General features: G+C 37.5%; 1 protein-coding gene across 5 annotated transcripts in view; it reads left to right on the top strand.

The window, feature by feature from the left end:
- The window catches only part of TEX10 (testis expressed 10), a 60260-nt gene that overhangs the window by 6340 nt on the left and 31122 nt on the right, over nucleotides 1-22798 (top strand). For 4 of the 5 annotated variants that reach the window (XM_074576469.1, XM_074576465.1, XM_074576468.1 and 1 more), the window contains 6 exons: nucleotides 5754-5997; nucleotides 8056-8168; nucleotides 10475-10713; nucleotides 13380-13515; nucleotides 18550-18725; nucleotides 19500-19677. In XM_074576469.1, the coding sequence (XP_074432570.1) occupies nucleotides 5754-5997; nucleotides 8056-8168; nucleotides 10475-10713; nucleotides 13380-13515; nucleotides 18550-18725; nucleotides 19500-19677 (1086 nt within the window). The remainder of the gene's footprint in view (nucleotides 1-5753; nucleotides 5998-8055; nucleotides 8169-10474; nucleotides 10714-13379; nucleotides 13516-18549; nucleotides 18726-19499; nucleotides 19678-22798) is intronic. The other variant, XM_074576466.1, reaches the window with a different exon arrangement.

Raw genomic sequence — 22798 nt, forward strand, 5'->3', positions numbered from 1 at the left:
AGACAACTTTAATTTTTATTGTGGGATTGTCCCTTAGCCATATTTTAGGGCATTTAGTGTAACGTGCAGTCTTACTGCAGTGACTTGAAAATATGGAAATAATCAGCAGATAATTGTGTATATCATGAACTTTCCTGTTACCAGATAAAAGCTTTATTTTATGCTATTCGTAATAATTTTGAAAGACCAACTCTAGCGTATTTTTGAATGCGAACTGACAACTACAGGTTGTTAAATAACTGACAACTACAGGTTATCAAATAGATCTGGGGGCAAGCAGGCAAATTTCTTTACATTAAACATAAGCTTGTTTCTTATACTGTGATAATGAGTTTTACTGAATTTTTGTGCTTTTACCTTCAGAAGTTTACCATAAGTTTAGGAGTCTATTTTCTTTGAATATATCTCCTTTTAAAAAAAAAAGACAGCATGATAAGATGTGTCTTGCTGTATGAAGTTCTCCTGAGTTTCCAATTCTAGATATTTTCAGTCAATTCACTGGTTTATATCTTTGCTATGGATAAAAGACATCTCACCTGAGACATGCTGATGAATATGGAAGAAATTGTAGTGTGCTTAGTTACAGAAAGGTTTGTGTGTTTTTTAGTAGTACTCAAAATAGATGTGAGCTGAGATTAAAGGAAAAATAACTAACCGTCTTTATTTCTCTTCCTCCTTTCTGATTCACCCACTCCTCAAACTAGAGGGGAATCTCCCACCCCACTTCATGGTACCTTTTAAGCATTGGCATCCTCACGGATGTGCATCACTATTGATGTTACATACCTGCTGGTAGGAGACCTGGAATGACGACCTTAAAAGTGGAAACTGTTGAGCTGTTACACAGCACTTCTAACCCATAGATACCAAGGTGGTTTGAAGAGAAACCACAATCCTTGTTTTACTGCTGGCGGAGACTGAATAAGGCATGTAAAGCAGTTACGCTAAATTCATCTAGGAGGTCAGTGGCAGAAAAGGGTATAAAACCCACCGCCTAATCCATTTCTATGTCTGTCTTGTATCTTTGAATGACTGAAGTGCAGAAGAAGAGCTGTTCTCTATTGGCCTGAATTATTAGCAGGTGTTTTTCATCTCTATTGTGGAGATACAAAAATGACCATTCCGTGCCCGCTCTCTTAGGCTTCCTCTCAGTAGATAGCATATTACTTATAGGTATGGGAAATTTACATTAAGCTAAGTAAAATGTGCAGCTTATTCTCATAAAAGTGGTTGTTAACATTGCATAGGAGTTCAGTCGTGACCAACAATATCTGCTGCAGGTAAAACTGTAGTTGGAAACTAGACCAGTGAAGGCCACTTGAGGCAGGGGGAGGGATTCAGCGCTGAGCACAAAACAGTCCTATGGACTTCATCTCTGCAGTCAGCAGCATACAATTGTGGACCACCATATGTCAGAGGATTCTTGTATTGTGCCCTGAATGATATGCAGTGTGTGATACACCATACCCTGTAATAGCTGAAGATGCATTGTATCCAAGGTCTAGGAAAATAAACTTTACATCTGGTGTCACCTGAACTGGATTCCGCTTTTCTGAGGAGCTAGATTTTGGTGAAACATCATGATCCAGCTGTGGTTATAAATACTTTCAAAAAGGCGTTTGCAAGCGTGAGGAGGAGCCAGAAGAATAGAAGGAAATATTGCTAGAATCCAAGTCGAGATTGGCAAAGCAAGCCGATGGCAGCAGAACAGAAGAATGGAAAGAGAAGGGGCATCTGCAGAAGGTACTAAAATGTTCTCATTTGATTGCATTTGTGCCTATTTTTGTATATTAATTTTGCACAAAAGGCCAGTACAGTTTGGATTTGTGGATATCTGCGAAATTCTAAGAGTGGAAGTTACTGTGGTGGATGTTGTAGTTGTCACTGAAATCTTTTCTGGTAATCTGAAGATGTTGAGTTCTGTCTCTTCCAATCCCAACTGTGGCCTTCTACAGGCATTCCCAGGCCTCTGCTGTGGCCACTTCTGCAAGGACAGAAATTACTTCTAATAAGAGGTTGCAAAACATCTGTAATGCTCGTTTGAGTACATCCAAAATCTCAAACTGTATGTGTGGTTTTGTGTAAAGAAATCAATGCACGTATAGTTAAGTCCTAACTATAGATAATGAGTTGACCAAACCATAAGTAACTAATTGCGGTGTGTATGTATTGATGGCCTCATCACTAATACTGCAAGTAAGTTTCAACTTTATTCTTTAAAAAGTAGGCTTTCATACACCACTAATAGAATGATAAATTTTTAAAGTTCCTCTTTCTTTTTAATCTTACAAGTTCATTGGGTAGGGGTGGCACCTCATTGATAACCTAATGATTACAGAAAGGGATTTTCAGAATCAGTTTGCAGTATTAATGTTTAGTAAAAAGTGTAGATTCTGAGCTTGGAATGCTGGATGGTTCAACAATGCAAATCTTAAGACTTTATTGTTGTGTGTTAGGTCTTCCTACTGTGTGTGAATTAAAGACTACAATGAATTAGGAGACTATTAGAATATATCCTCTGCCTTATGTGCTGACTCTGCTGCTTTTTGCGTCACACATTTCAGGTATGGAAAAATCGAAAGCCTTCACAACTTAAATGTGGTGATACCAAGGTGTGTCATCTTTTTTTGAACTGGAAGTGGTGCTGAAGAGAAATAGTAGAGCTTCTGTTTCTGCTGAGAAAAGACAATATGAAGCTGCAGAGAAAAGCAAAGAAGACTTAAAAGAACAAGATGGAAGACAAAGCATAGTGAATAAATATGTATATCGAGTGACCTGTGCATAAGATATAAAAGGAAAATACACTTCATTTGCTCCACTGAGTGTTTCTTTGCTGCAATTGGCAGTGAACACAAAAAAGGAGGACAGTGTCCTGGCTTAGACTTTGAGCCATAAAACCTTACTAACTTCTAATGACTTTTCTTATTTTAAGCAGTAAAAAGTTGTGTCCTTATTTTCTGTTTCTTTTATACTTCCTTGACTTACCTTTGCTGAATTTCTGTTGTCCACTCACTGTCAAATGGCAGATATGTTACAGTTTTCTTTTGTTTGGTCCTGCTTTATAAAAATATTGGCATTTTAAAGAAAAATGACAGCTTAAGGGGTACACAGATATCTTGCCACTCCTCTCAGTAGTATTTCATACCGCTATGAATGTAATATGCTTTGTAGTGCTTCTGGGAGTCACCTTATAATTAAAGAATAGTGATAGCAGATATGTGACAAAAAGATTAACACTTTAATTGACATCACACCCTCCCAGTTCAGTAAATACAGCGAACCCGTATTGCTAAGGATATCGCACTAATCAAATGCATACTGGACAGATTACAGTAATGCTTTGTCATCATCTGTTACTGGCAGTTGGATTTTATTGACCCTTTTTGTTGTTAACCGTAAATATTTGGAGAAGTCTTATCTTGAGAAATGTGGCTTCTTGAAAGCTATGCCAAGTATTCTTGCCCAAATGCTTTCGGCAGCTGGGTGGAGTATCCCTTTTGGCATGGATTTTTCTTTCTTTTTCCATCCCTTGTTTGAGAAAAGTACTGAAATGGTTGCAGGGTGTGTGTGTTATACTTTTGTAGGAATCTTCAAGTGTGTGTTGCCAGCTTCTCAGGTTTCATTCACTGTTTAATGGGGAGATTTTTTTTGTGTTCCAGAAATAGATTGCTCGAATCCTGGAGCTCTGGAATACACCTGTGACATCAGATGTTATTTGCAGAGAAACAATTAAAGACTGCTACTTCAGAACTATTTCAGCCAGTTACTCACATTTCAGAATCTCAGCTGAACTCATAGTCCTGTCATGGCATAGCATTTACAGGACAACCTGGCTTTTTCTGTGAGCTTATGGTCTTGGTATCAATTGGCTTGTCCAGTGAAGCTCTAGAATTCATTGGGGTTCGAACTGGAAGATGGGATTTGTCTGCTGTGTCTTTAGATGACTGAGAGTTAAATGCCTGAGTTGGAACCATTTGCCCTAAACTCTCTTTATAGTCTGAAAGAAACTGGTGTCTTTACTGCAGTGTCTGTGGCATAGAAGGGTGACATAGAGCAGCAAAAAAGGGACAAATAAGCCATATTACATTAATTGCATACATTGGTTGCTGCATTTAATACTAAGCTTAATAAAAATTTAAGATGTCTGATAGTTTGTAGTAGATAATAAAGATAAAACTAACACTTTTTTTTCTTATGACCAGTGCTGTTTCCACTTGTCCATTTTATTTTTTGCTGGAAATCTATATTCTATCTCCCATCTTGCCCTGATTGAAAAAGAGCCTGCATTTGTCTCACACTCTTTTTATTCCTTTACAGATGTCTTCTCCCTGCTTCTTTTACAGTTTGTTAATACTTGGGTTTGTTTTGATTTAGTAATTTTCTTGAGATACCAATTTCAACCAGAGAGAAATGACAGAGTGAAGTTTTCTATTATGTTCATATTATAGATGATCACAACAGCATGAGAAATGTAGCTTTATAGAAGGCTATAACTAATTGGATAACTTGAAAATGACAGGATGACCAGGAAAAACTGCTTTACCTCTTTAATCCAATACGGAATTAAAATATTTCTAAACAGAACTTCCCTGCCTGTCTGTGGAAAGAAAGTGAATAGTTTTTCAGATCCTATTTTGGGTGTATATGTAAAGAAAAAAATCACTTGGAGACTATCACTGAAATAGAAAGGAGTTTAACAGGAGGTTCAGTGTACGATTTTATGTGTATTAGAAAGTTAGAATTATCATGGGAATTCCCTGCTGTGAGTTAGAAAACAAACTAACAGAAAACCATGCCCGAAATCTTCAGTCAAAATTATTGTTACCTTTTTTTTTTTAAGTTCTCTTGTTATTTGGAAACCCTTTCAGAAGCTTTTGTATTGCTTAAAATTAGCAGGAGTTATTCAGGAGTTTCTTTCTTTTAAGAATCTTTTTTTTTTTTTTTTTTTTTTAAATGGATACAAATTGCCTGGATTCATCCAGGAGCGGGATTTGGTCATTTGTGCTGATAATCCCTTTTGAAACATGGTGTGTTATAAGGTGGTTGAGGGGGGAAAGTCCTTGGCTTTTTTTGCTTTTTGGGAGGAGTTCTTTTAATTTAAACTATATCTCTTCATTTTTTGATAACTTTTGTTTAACTTCATTATCAGATCATTTTTATAATTTTCCAGCTAGTTGCACTCCAGAGCATTAGAGTTAAAACATCAGGTGGGAACTGAAGTTATATTTTTGCAGAATTATATTTTTTTTCCCATTAATATGAACAACCATAATGTTTATTACAACTGGAGATCGTTATTAACTGTAATAAACCTCATGCATTTGACAGTACCTTGTAGTCAGTTTCATTATTTTGCTGCAAGGAGATTAAAACGTAAAGCTTTTTTATTTTGTTGTGCTGAGTACAGTGAATTCTTATGTGTTGGTTGAAGGTGATATGATAATGCAAATCATATTTCTCCACTTTATAGACTTTACATGTAACAATGGGGAAAGAAATACTGAAATCTTAAGACGTTGTTACAGAAGCATACAAACTTGCAGGGAGACTCGGGAGCAGGTTTGTTGTAGGTGAACTCCCTTTTTTTCTTACTGAAATATCTAGCAAGAAAGCAAGCAAATATTTAATGTATTAAAAAAGTAATTTTTCCTGTTATTCAGAAAGCCGGAAAGTGGTATTTCTCCAGTCTGTTTTTAAAGGTGTGATCTTTATCTTTTTTCTCTCTTTTTTTTTTGTTTGCTCTTGTTGTTTAGGTCTCTGGTGAGCGTAATGGACAGTGCAGAAAAAGGCCTGTCCTCGGCTGAAAACTTAAAAGGTTTCATTGAGATAATAATTCCATTACTGATTGAGTGCTGGATTGAAGCATCTCCTGCACAATCAGCTCCCATTCTTGGAAACCTTTTGGAATCAGAATCTCAGCAGCTTATGCAGCAAGTGCTTAGTATAATACATTTATTGTGGAAACTCACAAAGCGACATGATGAAACATACAAGATGGTAAGGGAGAAGTGATCTGTGGCATAATAATGACAGTTCATTTTGTTTTGATCAGAAGCTAGTGATTTGGTGATTGGAAGTAGTGGAAATATTTTGTTAAGAGACAAAAGGCCTTGGTTTTAAGTAGAATTTGAGTTTGGATTTTGTCAAGTCTCTTACTTTAGAAAAGAGTCTGTTGAACTGAGCCATGAGTTCACTGATAGTCTCACTGATATCCCTCTTGGCAGGCTGCAGCACGAAAACTTTTGAAACTGAAAGTGGTTTTGGAGAAGAGGAGCGTTTTGTCTCCTGGATATCCTCTAGAATATAAATTTGAACAAAGTGTAGAATGGAGTTGTTTGTTCCTTGGTTTTATGTGTTGAAAAAATTCGGAGGGTGGGGGCGTGTAAATGAACAAGCCCTAAACCCTTGGAAAGTTAGGGATGACAGTGATACGAGATCCTGTAATTGCTTGGTGCAGCCTACATTGTTGTGTCATGATTGGTAGTATCACAAGACACTGAATCAAAACCTCAATAAGAATTTTATAAAATATCCTTGAAGGTTTTTTTGCCTTAATTATTTGGTCTGTCTTTTACTTTGATAAATGAATTGCTGTTTTTTTGTAACTTATGTTGCTCTTCTGAAGATTTTTGCAAACTGGAAAAAGAACACCATTTTCTCCATTTTGGCTATTGAGAGTAGTTGGAAGGAAGGTCTTGACAGCTCTTTGTTTTACCTGTGTATAGGACTGTAGGTCCATTTGCTAAACAAAAATCTACATATAGAATAATTATGGGGAATCATTTGTGGAATCCTTCCATTAGACAAGAGCTATCCAACATACACAGCCAGAGGGGTGGATTCAGTGTGCCTGAACAAAACATGCTGTTCCCCTTTCATCTTTTGTAGAAAGCCTCTTGGAAGCAGGCAGAAGGCAGACTGTTGGCCAGGTAAATACTGTGGCAGCCTGCTGCCCCTAGCCTTTTTCTTTAGGATACTGCAGAGCTGCTGCCCTTGGCCATAGGGTGCCTGATTTCAGTCACATGAAAGGAGTGCTCCTGCGTCAAGATGTGCTGGTTTAGGCATATGCAGTTGCATTATAACCTTGGGACGTTTTGGATAAAAAAATCTGATTGTCCATACAACTTTTTTTTTTTTTTGGAGCATACTGTGTTTTAGAGAAGATATACGGTTTATCTTATTTTGCCTTTATAGTCACCTTTATATATAAAATCCATTCAAGTGTCTCAGTTTGAAAATGGAAGCTTAGCTTATTTAATAGCCCTCGGACTTATGGGCCAAAGTGATTGTTAAAAACACTTTGGAAAACTACTATGAATATGCCTACTGGAAAGCTATTAATCTTTGAAATAGTTTAATGGTCATTCTCTGTTCTTAATACTTGAATATCAAAAATATTTTTCTGCCTGACCAATTTGATAGCAGTACAGACTTTTTTTTGTAATGAGGTCTGCTGGACAGTTTGTGGAGTGTTAGTGTCTGCTAACCCACAAAGTAAAATTATTTTTAAGTTTTGAAAAAAAAAAAAAAAAATCCTTTTTCTGTAAGGATGAACTTTCTGCTGGAAAATGTTTTGTGTCAGTGGGCTTTGAACTACACGTACACTGATGACAGGGAAAGATGAAGGCAGTGTCAGGATATGTCCTAATGGAAAACTTAGGACTGTCACTGCAAGTAAATCAAGAGTTCACTCTGATTTTAAGTACCCTGATAAACTGATATAAAAACACTTTCAATTCACATCTGTAACTCACTTGGTTTAATATTGTGTATACCCACATTAATATATGCTAAGACAATATACTGGTCAGTTTGGATTAAATGGTATCACTGAACCCTGATGTATAGCAGTTTTACTCCTTTGTTTTGTGGACCTTCAGGTTCATGCACAGGATTTCACATTTACGTCTGAAATTAAATACATATGGAAACATGCAAACGGAAGCTAAAGTTCCTGTTTTTCATTGATTCGAGTAATGAATTTTGGAAGATGATTGCATTGATGTATTTCAGTTACTACCATGTTTTCTGTCTATTGTTTATTTTCCTTAATAGGAGCTATGGCTTCGAATGAATTACCTTGTTGATTTCAAGCACTACTTCATGCGTCATTTTCCTTATTCTTTACAAGAAACAGTAAAGCACAAAAAGAAAGATTCGTGCAAAGGGTAAGAATAAAATCAGTGTCATGTTACAGCTTTTAATTTCATAAAATGAGATAATGTTGAGTCATGTGCTTTATCCAGTACTAAGTTTTTAATGTTGGAAAAGAAACCTTTTTATTGCATATTCCTTGAAGATCTGTAGAGAAGTTTTTATAGGAAGGTAGCATTGCTTTGAATTGAGAAGTTTTTGTTGTTCTTTGTAAAAGTATTGTATAGGAAGTCATCTGAATAGCCTCCACTAGAAATTAAAATTCTGTCTTAGAGAAATGAAAGTATTTTATTGAATGCTTCATCAGGAATTTGCATATTGCTAAATGGTGATTTGGGTTAGTCTGACTAGTTTCATATTTCTGCATGTTTTCTTCAGTTGACTGCTGAATTACATCAAAACGAAAACTTTTTTTTTTTCCACCCACATCTGCTCTTCTATGGCTGTATTACAGGGCTGGATAAACACAGCTAGAGGGGAGATGGGACAAATTGTACCTGTGCTGTGTGTCAAAGCAGTACCTGTGCTGTGTGTCAAAGCAGGGGAAGTCAAACACTCACACATTTCTGCAATATTGAGCTGGCAGAGTGGGTGCACCAGTTTTGTTCTGGTACAGGCTGGTAGCAGGTTGCCTCTCCTCTCAGCTCCCACATGTGAGACTATATTCATGCTAAGTCTGTTCTGGAGTCATTCTGTGCCATTGCAGTCCATATAAAACACTGGCGTGTGTACAATGGGTATCAGCTGGTATCTATCTTGGTTTCAAATACTTGCAAACTGTGCCCCTGCAGATTGGGCTGTAGTAGTAGAAGGAGGTCTCTTTATACTAAATATCTACCATGGTGCAGGTATACTTGAGGCCGAAATCCTGTTTGATACTTTGACTGTTGTATTTTCTCTTCCCTGGAAGAGCACATAGATCAGAGGTACACCATAGCTCTTCTTTTAATGTTTTCATTTCAGCTAAGTCTTACCCATTAAGTTCATAAAGCCAAAAGGTGTTTTGCTTTTCCAGGTTTTGACCTGAACACTCTTCCTTGAAACTGAAAATCAGAATTAGTAGTTAGGCAATGCATCCACCTTGTCTTACAGGTGAAACCCTGACTAACCATACTTTTCTTGATCCTTCTTCACTCTGCTACTAGATTTTGCTCCGTTCTTGCGCTTTAAAATAGGTATATTGTTGGATACATGCAGGAGAAATAATCTGTAAAACTTTTTTTTTGTTTTTTTTTGTTTTGTGTTTTTTTTGGTCTTGTTACTTCAAGACTTCTGGAAACTTAGCTTCATGTCATGAAAATAAAAATAGTTGCTTTTGTTTTCCTTGCTTATCAGTGTATTTGTGTTAAAGGCCTGCATTTGGAAACCTCGTGTGGCATTTTGAGGCTTCCTTCCTTCTCCAGTTTGCAAAATGTTGCAGAAATTTATGACTACTACTGATAATGCTTAGTATCTACATATTCTGAACATCCAAAAGTTATTAGTGTTTATGCCATGTATAAGTGATGTCCAAAGCTTGAGATTTATTTACTCATACTGTAATGGTTGTCTCTGAACTGAAGAGTGACTACACTTGTGTTAGTGCAGGTGGAAGTGCTTTTGGTTATTTTGTTTTCACAGCTCTACTTTGTGTTCTGAATGTAGGCATTCATGTTGTGCGGCTTTCTGTAGATAAATGCTGTGAGATTTTTTTTGTATACTTTTGAGTGACTAATCAGCAAGTAGATGTGTCAAGCCATAGTACCCTTGATTCCTTTCTTGATATGCCTTAATTTTGTCTTTCAAACATCTGTAGGGCAACAGGGTGGTTCTACAGAATATTATGATGGTGAAAAATGTGATTCTGACTCCACATGAGTTCGGAAAAAAAGTACATAACTGGATTTCTCTATGCTGCTCATGGTGCTTTTTGTCATTGTGTGATAATGACAAAATCCATGTGATTTCTCACAGAAGAAACTGAAACTAAGGATTACTTTCTTTTAGCCTTCTTCTACTGGTTTCAGTCACCTAAAAGTGCTGCTAGGCCAGAGTAAAAATGTCAAACAGGAGAAACCAGCCATAGAGATTGAGTTTAGAGCTTTGGCTCTTGCAGCTACTATAAATATGAGAAATAGACGTTTTGGTGGCAGAACAAAAATTTTCAAGTACCCAAATGTCAAATGTGAAGACTTTTAAAATGGGTATTGGCTTTTAAACTTTAACAGTTGAATTTTTTTTTTCTACATAGTATAATTTGTACCAAAGTAACATATATTAAAAGGCACAAAATATTTTTTTTGAAATCTCTCTCTTTTCTTTTTTCCACCCTCCCCGTTAGCAACAAGTATTGTATGACATCCTCAAACAGTGTAGACCATCTTTTACTGAACTTAACCTTGTGTGACATAATGGTTTCACTAGCGAGCACTGCAACACTTCAGATGGATTCTGGTTGGCTGGACATGATAAGGAAATTTGTGACAGATACTCTTCAGGATGGCAGCAAGCTGAATAGCAAGCAGGTGAACAGATTGCTTGGTGTGACTTGGAGACTAATGCAAATACAGCAAAACAAAGGTAAGATACGAGTGATTTCTGAAAAGCAAAATTATGCCCTGACAAAGAACTTGAATTATTCTAGCATTTTCAGGTCACTTCCTCTTATATCCTCAGTTGTTACATCATAATGTATTTTGTCTATAGAGGTAAATTGAATTTCATGGTCATGTCCCTCCATATAGCATTGAAAACTGCTTGATTTTTAGGAATGCTGTTAAATTCATACTGTTGATATGCAAAGCATTGGTATACTTGTGTGTCTATTTTCTGTTTTTACTTCTTAAGATATTCTTGTAAATGGGAAGATGAGTTTTCTTCAGTGAAAAAAATAATTACTAGGATGTAGATGTGCATGATACATTAATATCCCAGTCCTTATTTAAAATTATTAATGTAGCTGGCTCCCTGGAGTACTGTCAGATGACCATTCTAGTTCTGTGAGGACATGAAATACCAAGATAGTTCTGATGGAAAATATTCTACAGCAGTTTCCAAGGTGTTAGATTTGAATCCTTTTCCAAGAGAAAACATATTTCCAGTTGTGACTTGCAGGACCAGTACATTATTTTTGGTTTGGCTTTTCTTTTTGCTTTTCAAGTACTACTTGATTGTGTATCAGATGAGACCTTGTTTGACATGTCTATTAAGTGATTGATGTAGGACTTTAAGAAAGGAACTTTTCAGTAAGTCTAAAGGTGGCAGGCAGTCTGGTAGAAGTGAATTGCACAGCCATGCAGCCAAGTAGAGTTTATAGAAAATGCTTTGCCCTTAGCAGCAGGTTTCACTGTTAGTGTTGTAAATTGAAAACATGTCAAATGTCCCTCATATTTTGGCAGTTAATTGTATCTCCTTCCAAATCCATTTTAAGTAGGGATCTGTCTATTCCTATGTCCCTGATGACAAAGGTAATAAATAATCATTCCACTCCTAATTTATTTTCCCATTGAAGGCAAATAATAGTCCACAGCCAGAGATGTGCCTGTCTCCTCAGCAGAGCTAAAGCAGAAGAGTTGCTGCTCAGGAGAGCAGTTTCCAAACTATTGTTAGACTGTTAAATCAGATACTTCACACTTTTCCTTGTAATGAAACATTGATTTTTTTTTATTTTTTTTTTTTCCTTTGTCTACCAAACTTTAACCAGATAGTGGAAAATGACTGGTGTTTTTCTAACCAAAATGGCCATTTTAGTGCAATAACTTTCCTTGGGAATGCAGAAAATAATTAAGCCTAAAAAAAATTAAATTAAATTCCAAAAGATTAATATGTATGGGTTTTGTCTGCTGATCGTGTAAAGGTTCAGGAATGTCACTTCAAGTAGGAAATTTTTTACCTTACAGATCTGTATCTGTGTGGACAATTTATCTCATCCGTTCAAGATAATCCTTGTGCAGTACTAAAAGCCTGACTAGATGTCAGATTAAATTCATTTACTAGCTGTAGAGGAAATACCCTTCCCCTCTACTCAGCATTGCTGAGGCCAAACCTGGAGTGCTGTGTCCAGTTTTGGGCTCCTTAGTACGAGAGAGATGTTTACGTACTGGAGAGAGTCTAGCGAAGGGCCATGAAGATGATGAATGCACTGGAGCATCTCTCCTGCAAGGAAAGGGTGAGAGAGCTAGGTCTGTTTGGCCTGGAAAAAGCTCAGGGGGCATCTCGTTGATGCATGTAAATACCTGAAGGGAGAGTCCAAAGAAGATGGAGCCAGGCTCTTTTCAGCAGTGTGCAGTGACAAGAGGCAATGGGCACAACCTGAAACACAGGAGATGCTGTCTGAACGTAAGGAAACCCCTTTTTCACTGTTAGGGTGACCAAGCACTGACACGGGTTGCACAGAGGGGTTGTGGAGTCTCCAGCCTTGGGGATTCTCAGAAGCTGTCTGGATGTGGTCCTGGACAGCCAGATCTAGCTGACCCTGTCTGAGCAGGGGTGTTGGACCAGATGACCTCCAGAGGTTACTTCCCACCTCAACCATTATGTGATTCTGTGGAAGAAGAAAAGTTTCCTTCCTTGAATTTTTTTTTTTAATGTTGCTCTAGAAATTCTGAACTTTGTGTCAGATGATACTGCAAAAAATGGTACATACCAAAAATATGACTCTGATTTGTTTAATACCTATCTGACATTGAGATTAAGGGCCTGGGAGAGTATGTCTTCTTTAGAAGACAATGCAAAAGAAAAAAAAAATGATCCATTACAATAAAAATTTTTTTAGAATGCAATAGAAATCAAAAGAGGGGAAATTTCAGTAAAAAAAAAAAAAGAGCTAATGAATGAGAGATTAAGTAAGACCATAGTCAACCTTTTCTGCATTATGCCACAAAAGCATGCTGGTATCTGTGCGGTTGCATTTTTCAGGGTTGCCTATTTTGAGCAGAAAAGCAGGACTTTACTGGTTCTCAGTTATGTTGCAACCTGTGCACTGTCTTGTCTTCAAGAAGGTCTGAAGTTTTCACTTACGCGTCATCTTTATTCGTTTGTATAGTTCTTTCAGAAGCTACACAAGAAGGTGGTGTTTCAATGGTTTAGAAGTTTATCTAGTAGTTTTTTTAAAACATTTCCGTACTTCCCTGTGGAGTTAAATGTAGATAGCTGCATATGCAGATTATAGCTCTTCTGTGTATGTATGTATAAAATCAGAATATTAAAAAGCACTACTTCAGGTTTTTATTATATTTTCTTTCTAGTGGCAACAGAACCCTTGATAAAAGCAGTATATACGTTATACCAGCAAAGGAATCTCCTCTTTCCTGTTCGTACATTGCTTTTGAAATTTTTTAGCAGAGTTTACCAAAAAGAAGATTTGAGGACTCAAAGAATCAGGTAAAAACCATTTGTGTATTCTTTCTCATTTCAACACAGTGTATTTATTTCAAATGTTAGACTACTTAATTTCCGTGTAGATGTTATAAAACTTCATTCTGAATCTGTTTTGGCTCCATGTCACTGAAATTTGAAAGTTTAGGTTCTCTGTGAGTTGTGACATTGAGATGTGTATTAGCTTAGTTGTCTTTTTTCTTAACGTAAGTACTAGATTGATCTTAATGATTTAAAATTTAACTTGAAGTACATTGCTGCAAGCTCATTGTTACTGATTGTGTGGTAGTCAGTAGATGTGTCAAGCATGTGCCTGACAGTGGGACATTTTGAGTTACATTGCTAGCCGTGGGACATTTCCGTCACTTCAGCCTGAGGTCATGGACTTGTGACTTTATGCCTTGTGTGGTTCTGGTAGTGCATGTCTAACATTTTGTACTTATTTTCTTTAAGAAAAGTTTTCTTCTATTGTTTTGGGTGTGTGTTTCTACAGAGACTAGGTTTAAGAAAATGTTCGTGTCCTTTTTAGGTTCCCAGCTTCATGCATCTATTAGATATCTGACTTTCTTCAAGTAAGAGGAGGTTATTCTCTATATTGCTGTTATTACACATTTTCATCATAAGATTTGACCACATTGTCTCCAATTTTAACTTTTACAGAAGGTATTTTTCAGCCAAGTCTTCTGTTTCCAGCTACGTGAAATGCTTAAATATAGATCAGGCTGCACTAATCTTACCTTCTTCGAGAACTGCAAAGGGACATAAGATCATACCCATGATACCTGTTTCTGCTACTAGGTAAAAATCAAACCAGGGCCCCCAGAAGTGCTGGTAGCCACTACCAGAGTCAAGCTTTGGGAAGATTAGTCTCTTCTGCAACTCCTTTGCTTTGTTAAATCTTACATTGTCTTAATGCCTGAGTACATGTAATTAGATCTACAGCCAGAAATATCTAACACTACCCTATGAACATTGTAAGTATAGAGAATTTAAAAGACAGACAGGAAAAATGCTTGGGAATATCCCATTGTCCTCCTCTTTTCACCCAGAGTGAAAAACAGCTCTTTCTTATAGTGACTAATTTCCTCGAGGTTACATAACTGTTTTCTGTACTTACCTGGAAGTCTTGAGCATCTCATCCAGTTTCATGTAATCATTTGTCCATCTGGAAAGCTTTAACTTGCTATCTTTAGACATCACAAATAACATTAGTGTTTTTGCTGTTCCTCTTGGTCCTCTACATGGAATTGTGACATTTTCAGTAACAGAAGAATGAACTCTCAAAAATTCTTTGCAAAAAGGATAATTGCACTTATGTCTGACAAGACATTATAAGGTGACATGATGTTTGTGTACCGTACTGATCCATTTCTTTCCTTTAGAAACAAATGTGGGTTTTTTTCATTTCTTCAAGATGTAGACTGCGCAGTAGATCCTGGATGACATGCATGTTTTTGCATTCAGTTTGACATCATAGCTCCTTCAGCACTCCTGTGACTGCTCTCATTTTTTAATATTTTTTTTTTTCTCAGAAGCTCGTCAAGAGCAGTTTAAGGGAGCAGAATTCGTGTTGGAGCACTTTCCAAGGACATTTAAGTGAAGCTGTTTATTTTTTAGGTGTATCTGATTCAATGGCTGCGTAGGAGCTTTTGTCCTATTGTTGCCCTGTGAAAGAAAACTTGATTGATTTATTACAAGGTTCAGAATCAATATTTTGGTCTTGATGTTAGTTATCTTCACCGCTAATTGCTACACACATGTGTAGTCATTGTGTGTATATATGCATATACAGTGTGTGTGCGTGTATACATGCACACATATTCATATATATACTGGTAGAGACTTACAAGGCTATTTAGCCTCAGCTTGCCTTCGGTGCTGACCTATGTGAGATGAAAGGCAAGTATTGCAAGGAAGAAGACAAGTATTGTTGGGTTTTTTTTGTAGTACTCTAAGCTTACAACTGTTTGAAGCCTGTATTTCCTCATTGCGCAGCGCTTTTGTGTGTTTAGTATCGCTCAGTGGATGGCTTTTGCATGAGCTTTTCTGGTCATTCCTTGGACCAGTCTAAATCAAGAGGAACTGCAGCATCTTCTGTCAAGGAGTGGCAAACCGCAGCTGTCTGAAGACCAAGTTTTGTTTGTTTTAATCTCGGCTCCTTTTAGCTTTATTTGATACCAACCCCACTTCTTCTGTGGGAAGAGAAAGCAAACATTTTATTCCCATCCACCATTTGCATGTCAAGTGATTTGAGACCTCTGTTGATCTTACCTCCAACTCACCCACTTCATTTGTCTCTTCTCCAGGCTTTTCCTGCTGTTAGACACAATCAATCTCTTTATACAAGATCTTTCCCTCTTATGTCATGGATACTTAGTTTTCTTTAAAAGTTTTGATGAGGCATTTTGTTAGGTCTTTTGAAAATGAAATAATTTCTACCATCATTATGCTACTCTTGTTGACACTTTTCAAAGATCTACTTTAAACTTCTTGATTTATGCTTGGCAGCTTCTTTCATGTAATCATCACTTCAGTAGTAAGCTGATGGGTTTTGGTTTATAAATGATACTTGATTTGACAAGCCATGGTGGTGTAAAAATTGTAGCCCATGAAAGATAGGATTGGTTTATAAGATTGTTTCAGTTTGAGCTAGGAAGGGTAAATAAAAGCCAAGTATAATGGAGGTTGTCAAACTTTAAAGCTCAGCACTAAAGATGTTTAAAGGAAAGAAAATACCTAAGTAGTGAAGTTTTCCTGAAGTATGAGGAGGCCAATTGATTGGAATAGGGAAGGAGGTCTGGAAAGTCAAGTCATAAATACAAACAGAAATTTGTCTTAGGGTAGGGTGAAGCTTGTCCAAGTTTTTTTGCTGTTTCCTGACCAGCTTTTAGGGGGTGTTTGAAGTTAACAGCACTTAGGGAAAATGGGGAAAAAGGAATTGATAAGCAAACTGTTTTCATTCCTATTTTTCTGACAAACAGGTCAGAAATAGCAATTCCTAAATATCAAGCTGAATTCTTTTCATAGGATGTGAAAATAGCAAAAGCTTCTTAACCATCACGCTATAGGATAAGGAAAGAAGTGGATCTGAAATTAAGACTAATTCAGTCTGTCCTTCAATATCTTGTGACATTTTTCAATAAAGATTATTATAATTTGTGTCAAACACAAGGGATAGTCAGAGTCCTCAGATATAGAAGCAACAGTGCTGTAAACAAAGTTGTGTTGAATGCTGTCAAATGAATGCAAAAGAGGAGGATTAGGTAAATTTTATTCCAGAGACTTGAGAAGAACTAGTGTGTGAAAATGCAGGTAGTAAGAACTTTTGACTATTACCTTTAAAGGCAGGTAGTGCAATCTGGATTTGGTATAGAAGATGGCATCTCACTTAAAGAATAGGAATGTGTACAGTGGGTTACAGTACATAGGTGATAACAGTAAGAGTGGTAAAACTGGAGAGAGTCTGCTTATACAGTTCCTCAGAGCTCTCTTGAGCTAAACTTCATGCTGTTGTTAATGACCGGCACACAAAGCAGGAGCGTGCCAATAGAAACTTGCTGGTGACATACAGTTTAGAATCATTACCTGATCAGAAAAAATGAGAAATAAACCAGAATTGAATTACCTCACGGAATGGTAAAAGAGGGAAGACGTGTATTTGTACAAAACAAAAATTGGCGCACTTAACAACTAACAGGATTTTTTTAAATGTAAAATTCAGCCAGGCAGTTGCCAACAATAATCCTGTGATTGATCTTTCTCCTTCTGCCTGTGTACTAAAGTTGTGGGATAAATAAGCAAGTGTAATTTTTAAAGGTACTAAGCTGTAGCAGAAGATACATGGTAGTACTGTAATCTTTGAACAAGATCATCTGATACTTCATTCAGTTGACTTTATTTGTAGTTATTTATGCCCAAGAAAGGCCAAGCTGTAAGAGCTGCAAGGGCAACCTAAGCTTTGGATCCCTTCCACTCATGTTTGAATTGGCCAAAACGCCTCATTTGTGCTTGCTTGAGGCTCTGGGTAGAGTCAATAGAAAGCTCGGCATTCCAGCAAAACAAGTAAGGTCTTACGTAAAAAGCCTCTTTAAATTTAACAAGTGAGGACTCAGATCAGGTGAATGTAGTGAAGTCCATGGGCCAGGTAGATTTGCAGAGATGTACCTGAGGGTGCTGAGAAAATTGTGCAAGTGAGGCCATTGTTTGTCACCTGTGAAAAAGCATGGTGACTGCGGGAGACTCTCTATGACTGGAAAAAGACTGCTGTTCACCCATCTTGAAGAGCATCTGGGGAATTTTGGGTTGATGAGCCTTGTCTTGGTCCCTGGAAAGATACATATGGCCGTTTACTTGGAATTAATATGTGAACATGTAAAGGACAAACAGGTAATCAGGAACAAGCTAGCATGTATATAAGAGCAAACTGTACTTTGCCAACATGGTAGGTAGCCTTATGTGATGAATGTCTGCATGGGCAAGGGGAGAGTGTCTGACACAATACGCTTCGTTAATGAAGTTATTTGGTGCTGTGTTCCACCAGTTCTAGTTTTTCATTCGGCTTTAAGAGGTAACTGAATTGACAAGCAAGACACCAGCGAAGGTAGAATTGAATTTGAAAGTCTGGTGTGAAGAGTAGGAGCTTGATTGGGGGGGTTCAGTAATACTGAGGGTGTAGTAGTCTCATGGCTTTTTAGACTGACTCATAACTCATTAAATATAAACTGATAAAACTAATGATAAACGGAAATGTTGCTTTGCCAGCTTACTGTCAGGTCAACAAATACTTTGTGCAAGAGTTGAAAATATGCAGTGCAAAACCTATGGAGCAAACAACTGCTTCTGATGTAACTGCAGCAGCACACCAGTGTGCTCAGATCTGGTGAAATAGTCTCAGCAAATCACAGTATTGCATTTCATTGTAATTTAATTGTACCTGACATTAAAGCAACTTAGTCAAGACTGGAAAGAGTAAGTTTGTGGGGTTTTTGTTGTTTTGATTTGGTCTTTTTTCCCCAACTAATTTTCCTTCTTTTTCTTTAGAAGTCGAAGCAAAGTTTTATCTCGTTGGTTGGCTGGTTTACCTCAGCAGCTTGCTCTGCTTGGCTTGAAAAACCCTGAGCTTTCGAATCAGCTGATTGATATCATTCATTCTGCCGCTTCTCGTTCGAACAAGGAGTTACTACAAAGTTTACAAGCCACTGCTGCTCGAATATATGGTAAGACTTTTACACTACAGCATAATGAATTTTGTCCATCGCTTGGCAGGGAAGTTGCAATATGTGGAAAACACTGGTGTTGCCTAGGTGAATGTAAAGTCTGTGTGGGCGGGGGGGAGATTGGTTCAGTCCCTTATGATGGATATTAAAATGCATCATGTGTGTCATTTCCTAATGGATAGTAAAAAGATTAAAATCATGGAATTGTAGGGGTTAGAAGGGACCTCTGGAGATCATCTAGTCCAGCTCCCTGCCAGAGCAGGGTCACCTAGAGCAGGCTGGACCGGAATGCATCCAGGTGGGTTTGGAGTATCTCCAGAGAAGGCGACTCCACAGCCTCTCTGTGCAGCCTGTTTCGGTGCTCTGTAAAACCTCAAAGTAAAGAAGTTTTTCCTCATGTTGACATAGAATTTCCTGTGTTCCAGCTGGTGTCTTTAGGTCAAGTTAGCAGGACTTTAACCTGACAGACTAGAAGCTTCAGTTTTTGTGCAGTCTGCTTCTGGTAGTATTACTTCTTGGGTTTTTTTTTGTTGTTTGTTTGCCCCTCTTAGTTATATTGTCCTCCCTTCAGGAAGTGAGTTATATTGTCCTCCCTTCAGGAAGTGCTGTAGGCTCTTAACTAGGTAAGAGTAGTTAGAAAAGAGTAGGGTCCCTGCAGGATTGTTTTACACGAGGCACTTAGGCCGTGTAATTGTTACCAAGCACAACAGTTTTGTAATTTTAAAAATGAATAGGGATAATCGGAGTGTTGATTGCCTGTCCATGTGCCGTTAGATCCGCTGGAAGGCGCACTGGTGCTGCTGCCGGCGGAGGCCCAGCGGCGGCTGGTGCAGCTGGTGTACTTCCTGCCCTGCCTGCCCGCCAGCCTGCTCGCCTGCCTCAGCCGCTGCTGCATCATGGGCAGGATGTCCTCCGACCTGGCCGCCACGCTCATCGGGATACTGCACATGAGGTAACAGTGCCCAGCCGGCATCTTACTTTACTTTTTTTTTGTTGGTCTGTTTGTTTGTTTTCTTAAAAAGTGAACTCTTGTTCATTAATTGTGAACTCTGTTACTGGCTTGCACAAAAAAATCAGTACAGTGTGCAAGAATTGGCATTGTGAAGAATGTTAATGCTTCCATCAGACTGTACTTCTAGCCTTTCGCTTCAACTGTTTTTACACTGACCGATTTTTCTCCAGTGCTTGATAACAGAATCATAGAATAGTTTGGGTTGGAAGGGACCTTTAAAGGTCACCTAGTCCAGCCCTGCAATGAGCAGGGACATCTTCAACTACATCAGGTTGCTCAGAGCTCTGTCCAACCTGACCTTGAATTGGTTCCAGGGATGGGGAATCTACCACCTCTCTGGGCAACTTGTGCCAGTGTCTTACCACCCTCATGGTAAAAAAATTCTTCGTTTATATCTAGTCTAAATCTACCCTCTTTTAGTTTAAAGCCATTACCCCTTGTCTTATTGCAACAGTCGCTCCTAAAAAGTTTGTCCCCATCTCTTCTGTCCCCCTTTCAGTACTGAAAGGCCTTACAGTTACCTGTAAGGCTATACAATATTGGGCACCCTCTACCCAGATCATCATTATTGGTGGTCTTTGTTCAGCCACTGATTGCAGCTTTCCATCATAAATAATTTGACCTGACACTGTTTGCAGTGAAAAATGACCAACCAGTGTGTATTCTCATTTTCTGCTTTCTTTCAGATTTTTAAAACTCATTTTTCCTATAATTACCACAGTTGAATAGCCAAATCACAGTTGCTAGGCACGTGTCTTGTTAGAAATTATTCACGCTCTTGTTTGGTTTTTTTTGTCCTGGCTTGAAAGAGGGTAGGTTTGCCTGTAAAGTCAGGAAGAGAGGGCGCTGTTCCACTGAAGTGAGTGGGAGGCTTGCTAGGAGTTCACAAGGGTGTTTTGCTTAGCTGCCTCTGGAAAAACTATACTGGCTTTTCTCCGTTGTTCAATATTATTTAACCTTGGATAAATAAGCAGGAATTTAGCTTATTTGATTTATGCTTAAAATTTTTTTTTCTTAATGCTTTTTGGAACTTTAACTTTTTTTACTTAAAATATGACACAGTGCAGTGTACTGTCAAATACAAACCTGTTAATGTTAGCTGTGTAACATGTGAATAAGGTAACTAAGATAGGAAGTGGTGGTGATGAAACTTATAATATACTATATATAATGTATTACTATAAAAATGAAATTCTGTCTAGTTTTGGGAAGGGTGTACCTCAAATTTTATTAAAAAAAATTTTTTTTGGCCATATATTCAGAAATTCAGACTCTAACTGAATCAAATACAGTCATAAGCACTGAGGGGCTTATTTTGTTAGTAGATCTTATTAGATTTTAAATGTGGGATATTTTTACAGTATTACTGTAACTGTTTTCTAAAGATTATCAGAAGGCTGCAGGTGGGCTGTGGGTATTTAGTCCTTGTGGCAGAAGATGCAAGAGGCAGCTGGAGGGTGGTGTTCTTACCAAAAAGGTTACATCTTGACAACAGAGAAGGAGGAGCAACTTTTGTTTTTCAAATGTGCAAAGAAAGTATTTTGATTTTTAACTTAATGTCATTTGGAACATGTTTTAAACTTAAGTTGGATTCAAATATTGTGCATTATCTACCCAAGAAGTCAATCTGAAATAACTAGATGAAGAAAAAGTACTAACGTAGTTGTGCTAATGCAGTTTCTTGTATTGATAAGCTATAACAGTCCTCCTTTCTGGAAGGTTACAAGTTTTGATGAAACTGGGGAAAAAAAAAAAATATGACTCTTTGATGAGTGTTGTTTTTCTTTGATAAGGCTGTTCCCACTTCACTGAGAGGATTCAGCGTTAAAAACAGAAACTCGATCAGTTTTCTGTAGGAACACATCTGAAAATAATGCAAGTCCTCGGAAAGATTGAAACATGTCTTTTATAGACAAAGTGCAACAGCATTGGAAATCCTTTCTCACCTGTGCAACTAACTTAAAAACTTGTAGTACAAGTTTTAAAGGGCTTAATGATGACACCTTTTTCAGCTGTGGCTCAGCTTCTTAATATATAGGTGAAATTTTGTGACTACTTTTTTTTCTTATTGTCATGATCATAGATTTTTTTTTTTTTTTAATCATAAAAACTTTATCCTAGGATGCCTTAAAGAATTAGAGAACCAAGATGATGTCAGAAATGTTAGTGGCTGCTGACAGGGATGTCAAAAACAAACAAACAAAAAAAGCTTTGATAACTTAAGCATGTAGAGACAGTAAGAGTAAATAACAATATTAACTTCTCAAGAACAGAGGAGTCTGATATATCTTTTTCCTTGGGAAAAGAAGTAGTACGGTTAAGGAAACAGTAGGTTTTCTAGACCTGAACTTTGCCTGGGTTTTATAACCTTCACCACCTGTCATTGCACGCAGGATACGTGAACTAATTTTCCAGCTCTTATCATCAGAAAAGCCACACTTGATTATTGTGTCCAGTTTTGTGGCTTGCTTTTGGATGATGATGTGGACAAACTGGATTAGTTCAAAGCAGAGCAGACAAAGAATGATAATCTGTAAATTGTGATAATGGAGAATGACTGACAAATTGTCATTGTTAAGCAAATAAGGCTGGGAGGGAGGGGGAACCCTATGTGTAAAAGGCCGTTGAAGAGGAATGAGAGAACACAGTTTTAGCAGGATTAGGAATATAGACTTTAAATGTCAGAAAAACATATGGTTTGCTAGCAAAATTTTCTGAAAGTAGTAATACATACATATGTACATACATAGGCTGTGTAGGAAAGGGGTATAAATATACTTCACTGGAGATACTTAAAATCAGGTTGGACAAAAGCGTATCATGGATGGCAAAAGTACAGCCTTAAAGGAAATAGAGGAACTAGGTAACTTCTGGTAATCATTGACAGCTCTTGTGATGCTTGCAGTTAAACATGCAAGTTTTTGAAATGAATGGTGCTATACAAAAATGTATATCGTTTCACAATTCTGCGCCACAACCTGGTTCATGGGACACTTCCTGTAGGTAAAGATTATGATAGTTTTGCATAGAGAAACTGATGCAAATCAGTCCATCGGGAGAC

The sequence above is a fragment of the Larus michahellis genome, chromosome 2 (genome assembly GCF_964199755.1).
Source record: "Larus michahellis chromosome 2, bLarMic1.1, whole genome shotgun sequence".
Taxonomy (NCBI): domain Eukaryota; kingdom Metazoa; phylum Chordata; class Aves; order Charadriiformes; family Laridae; genus Larus; species Larus michahellis.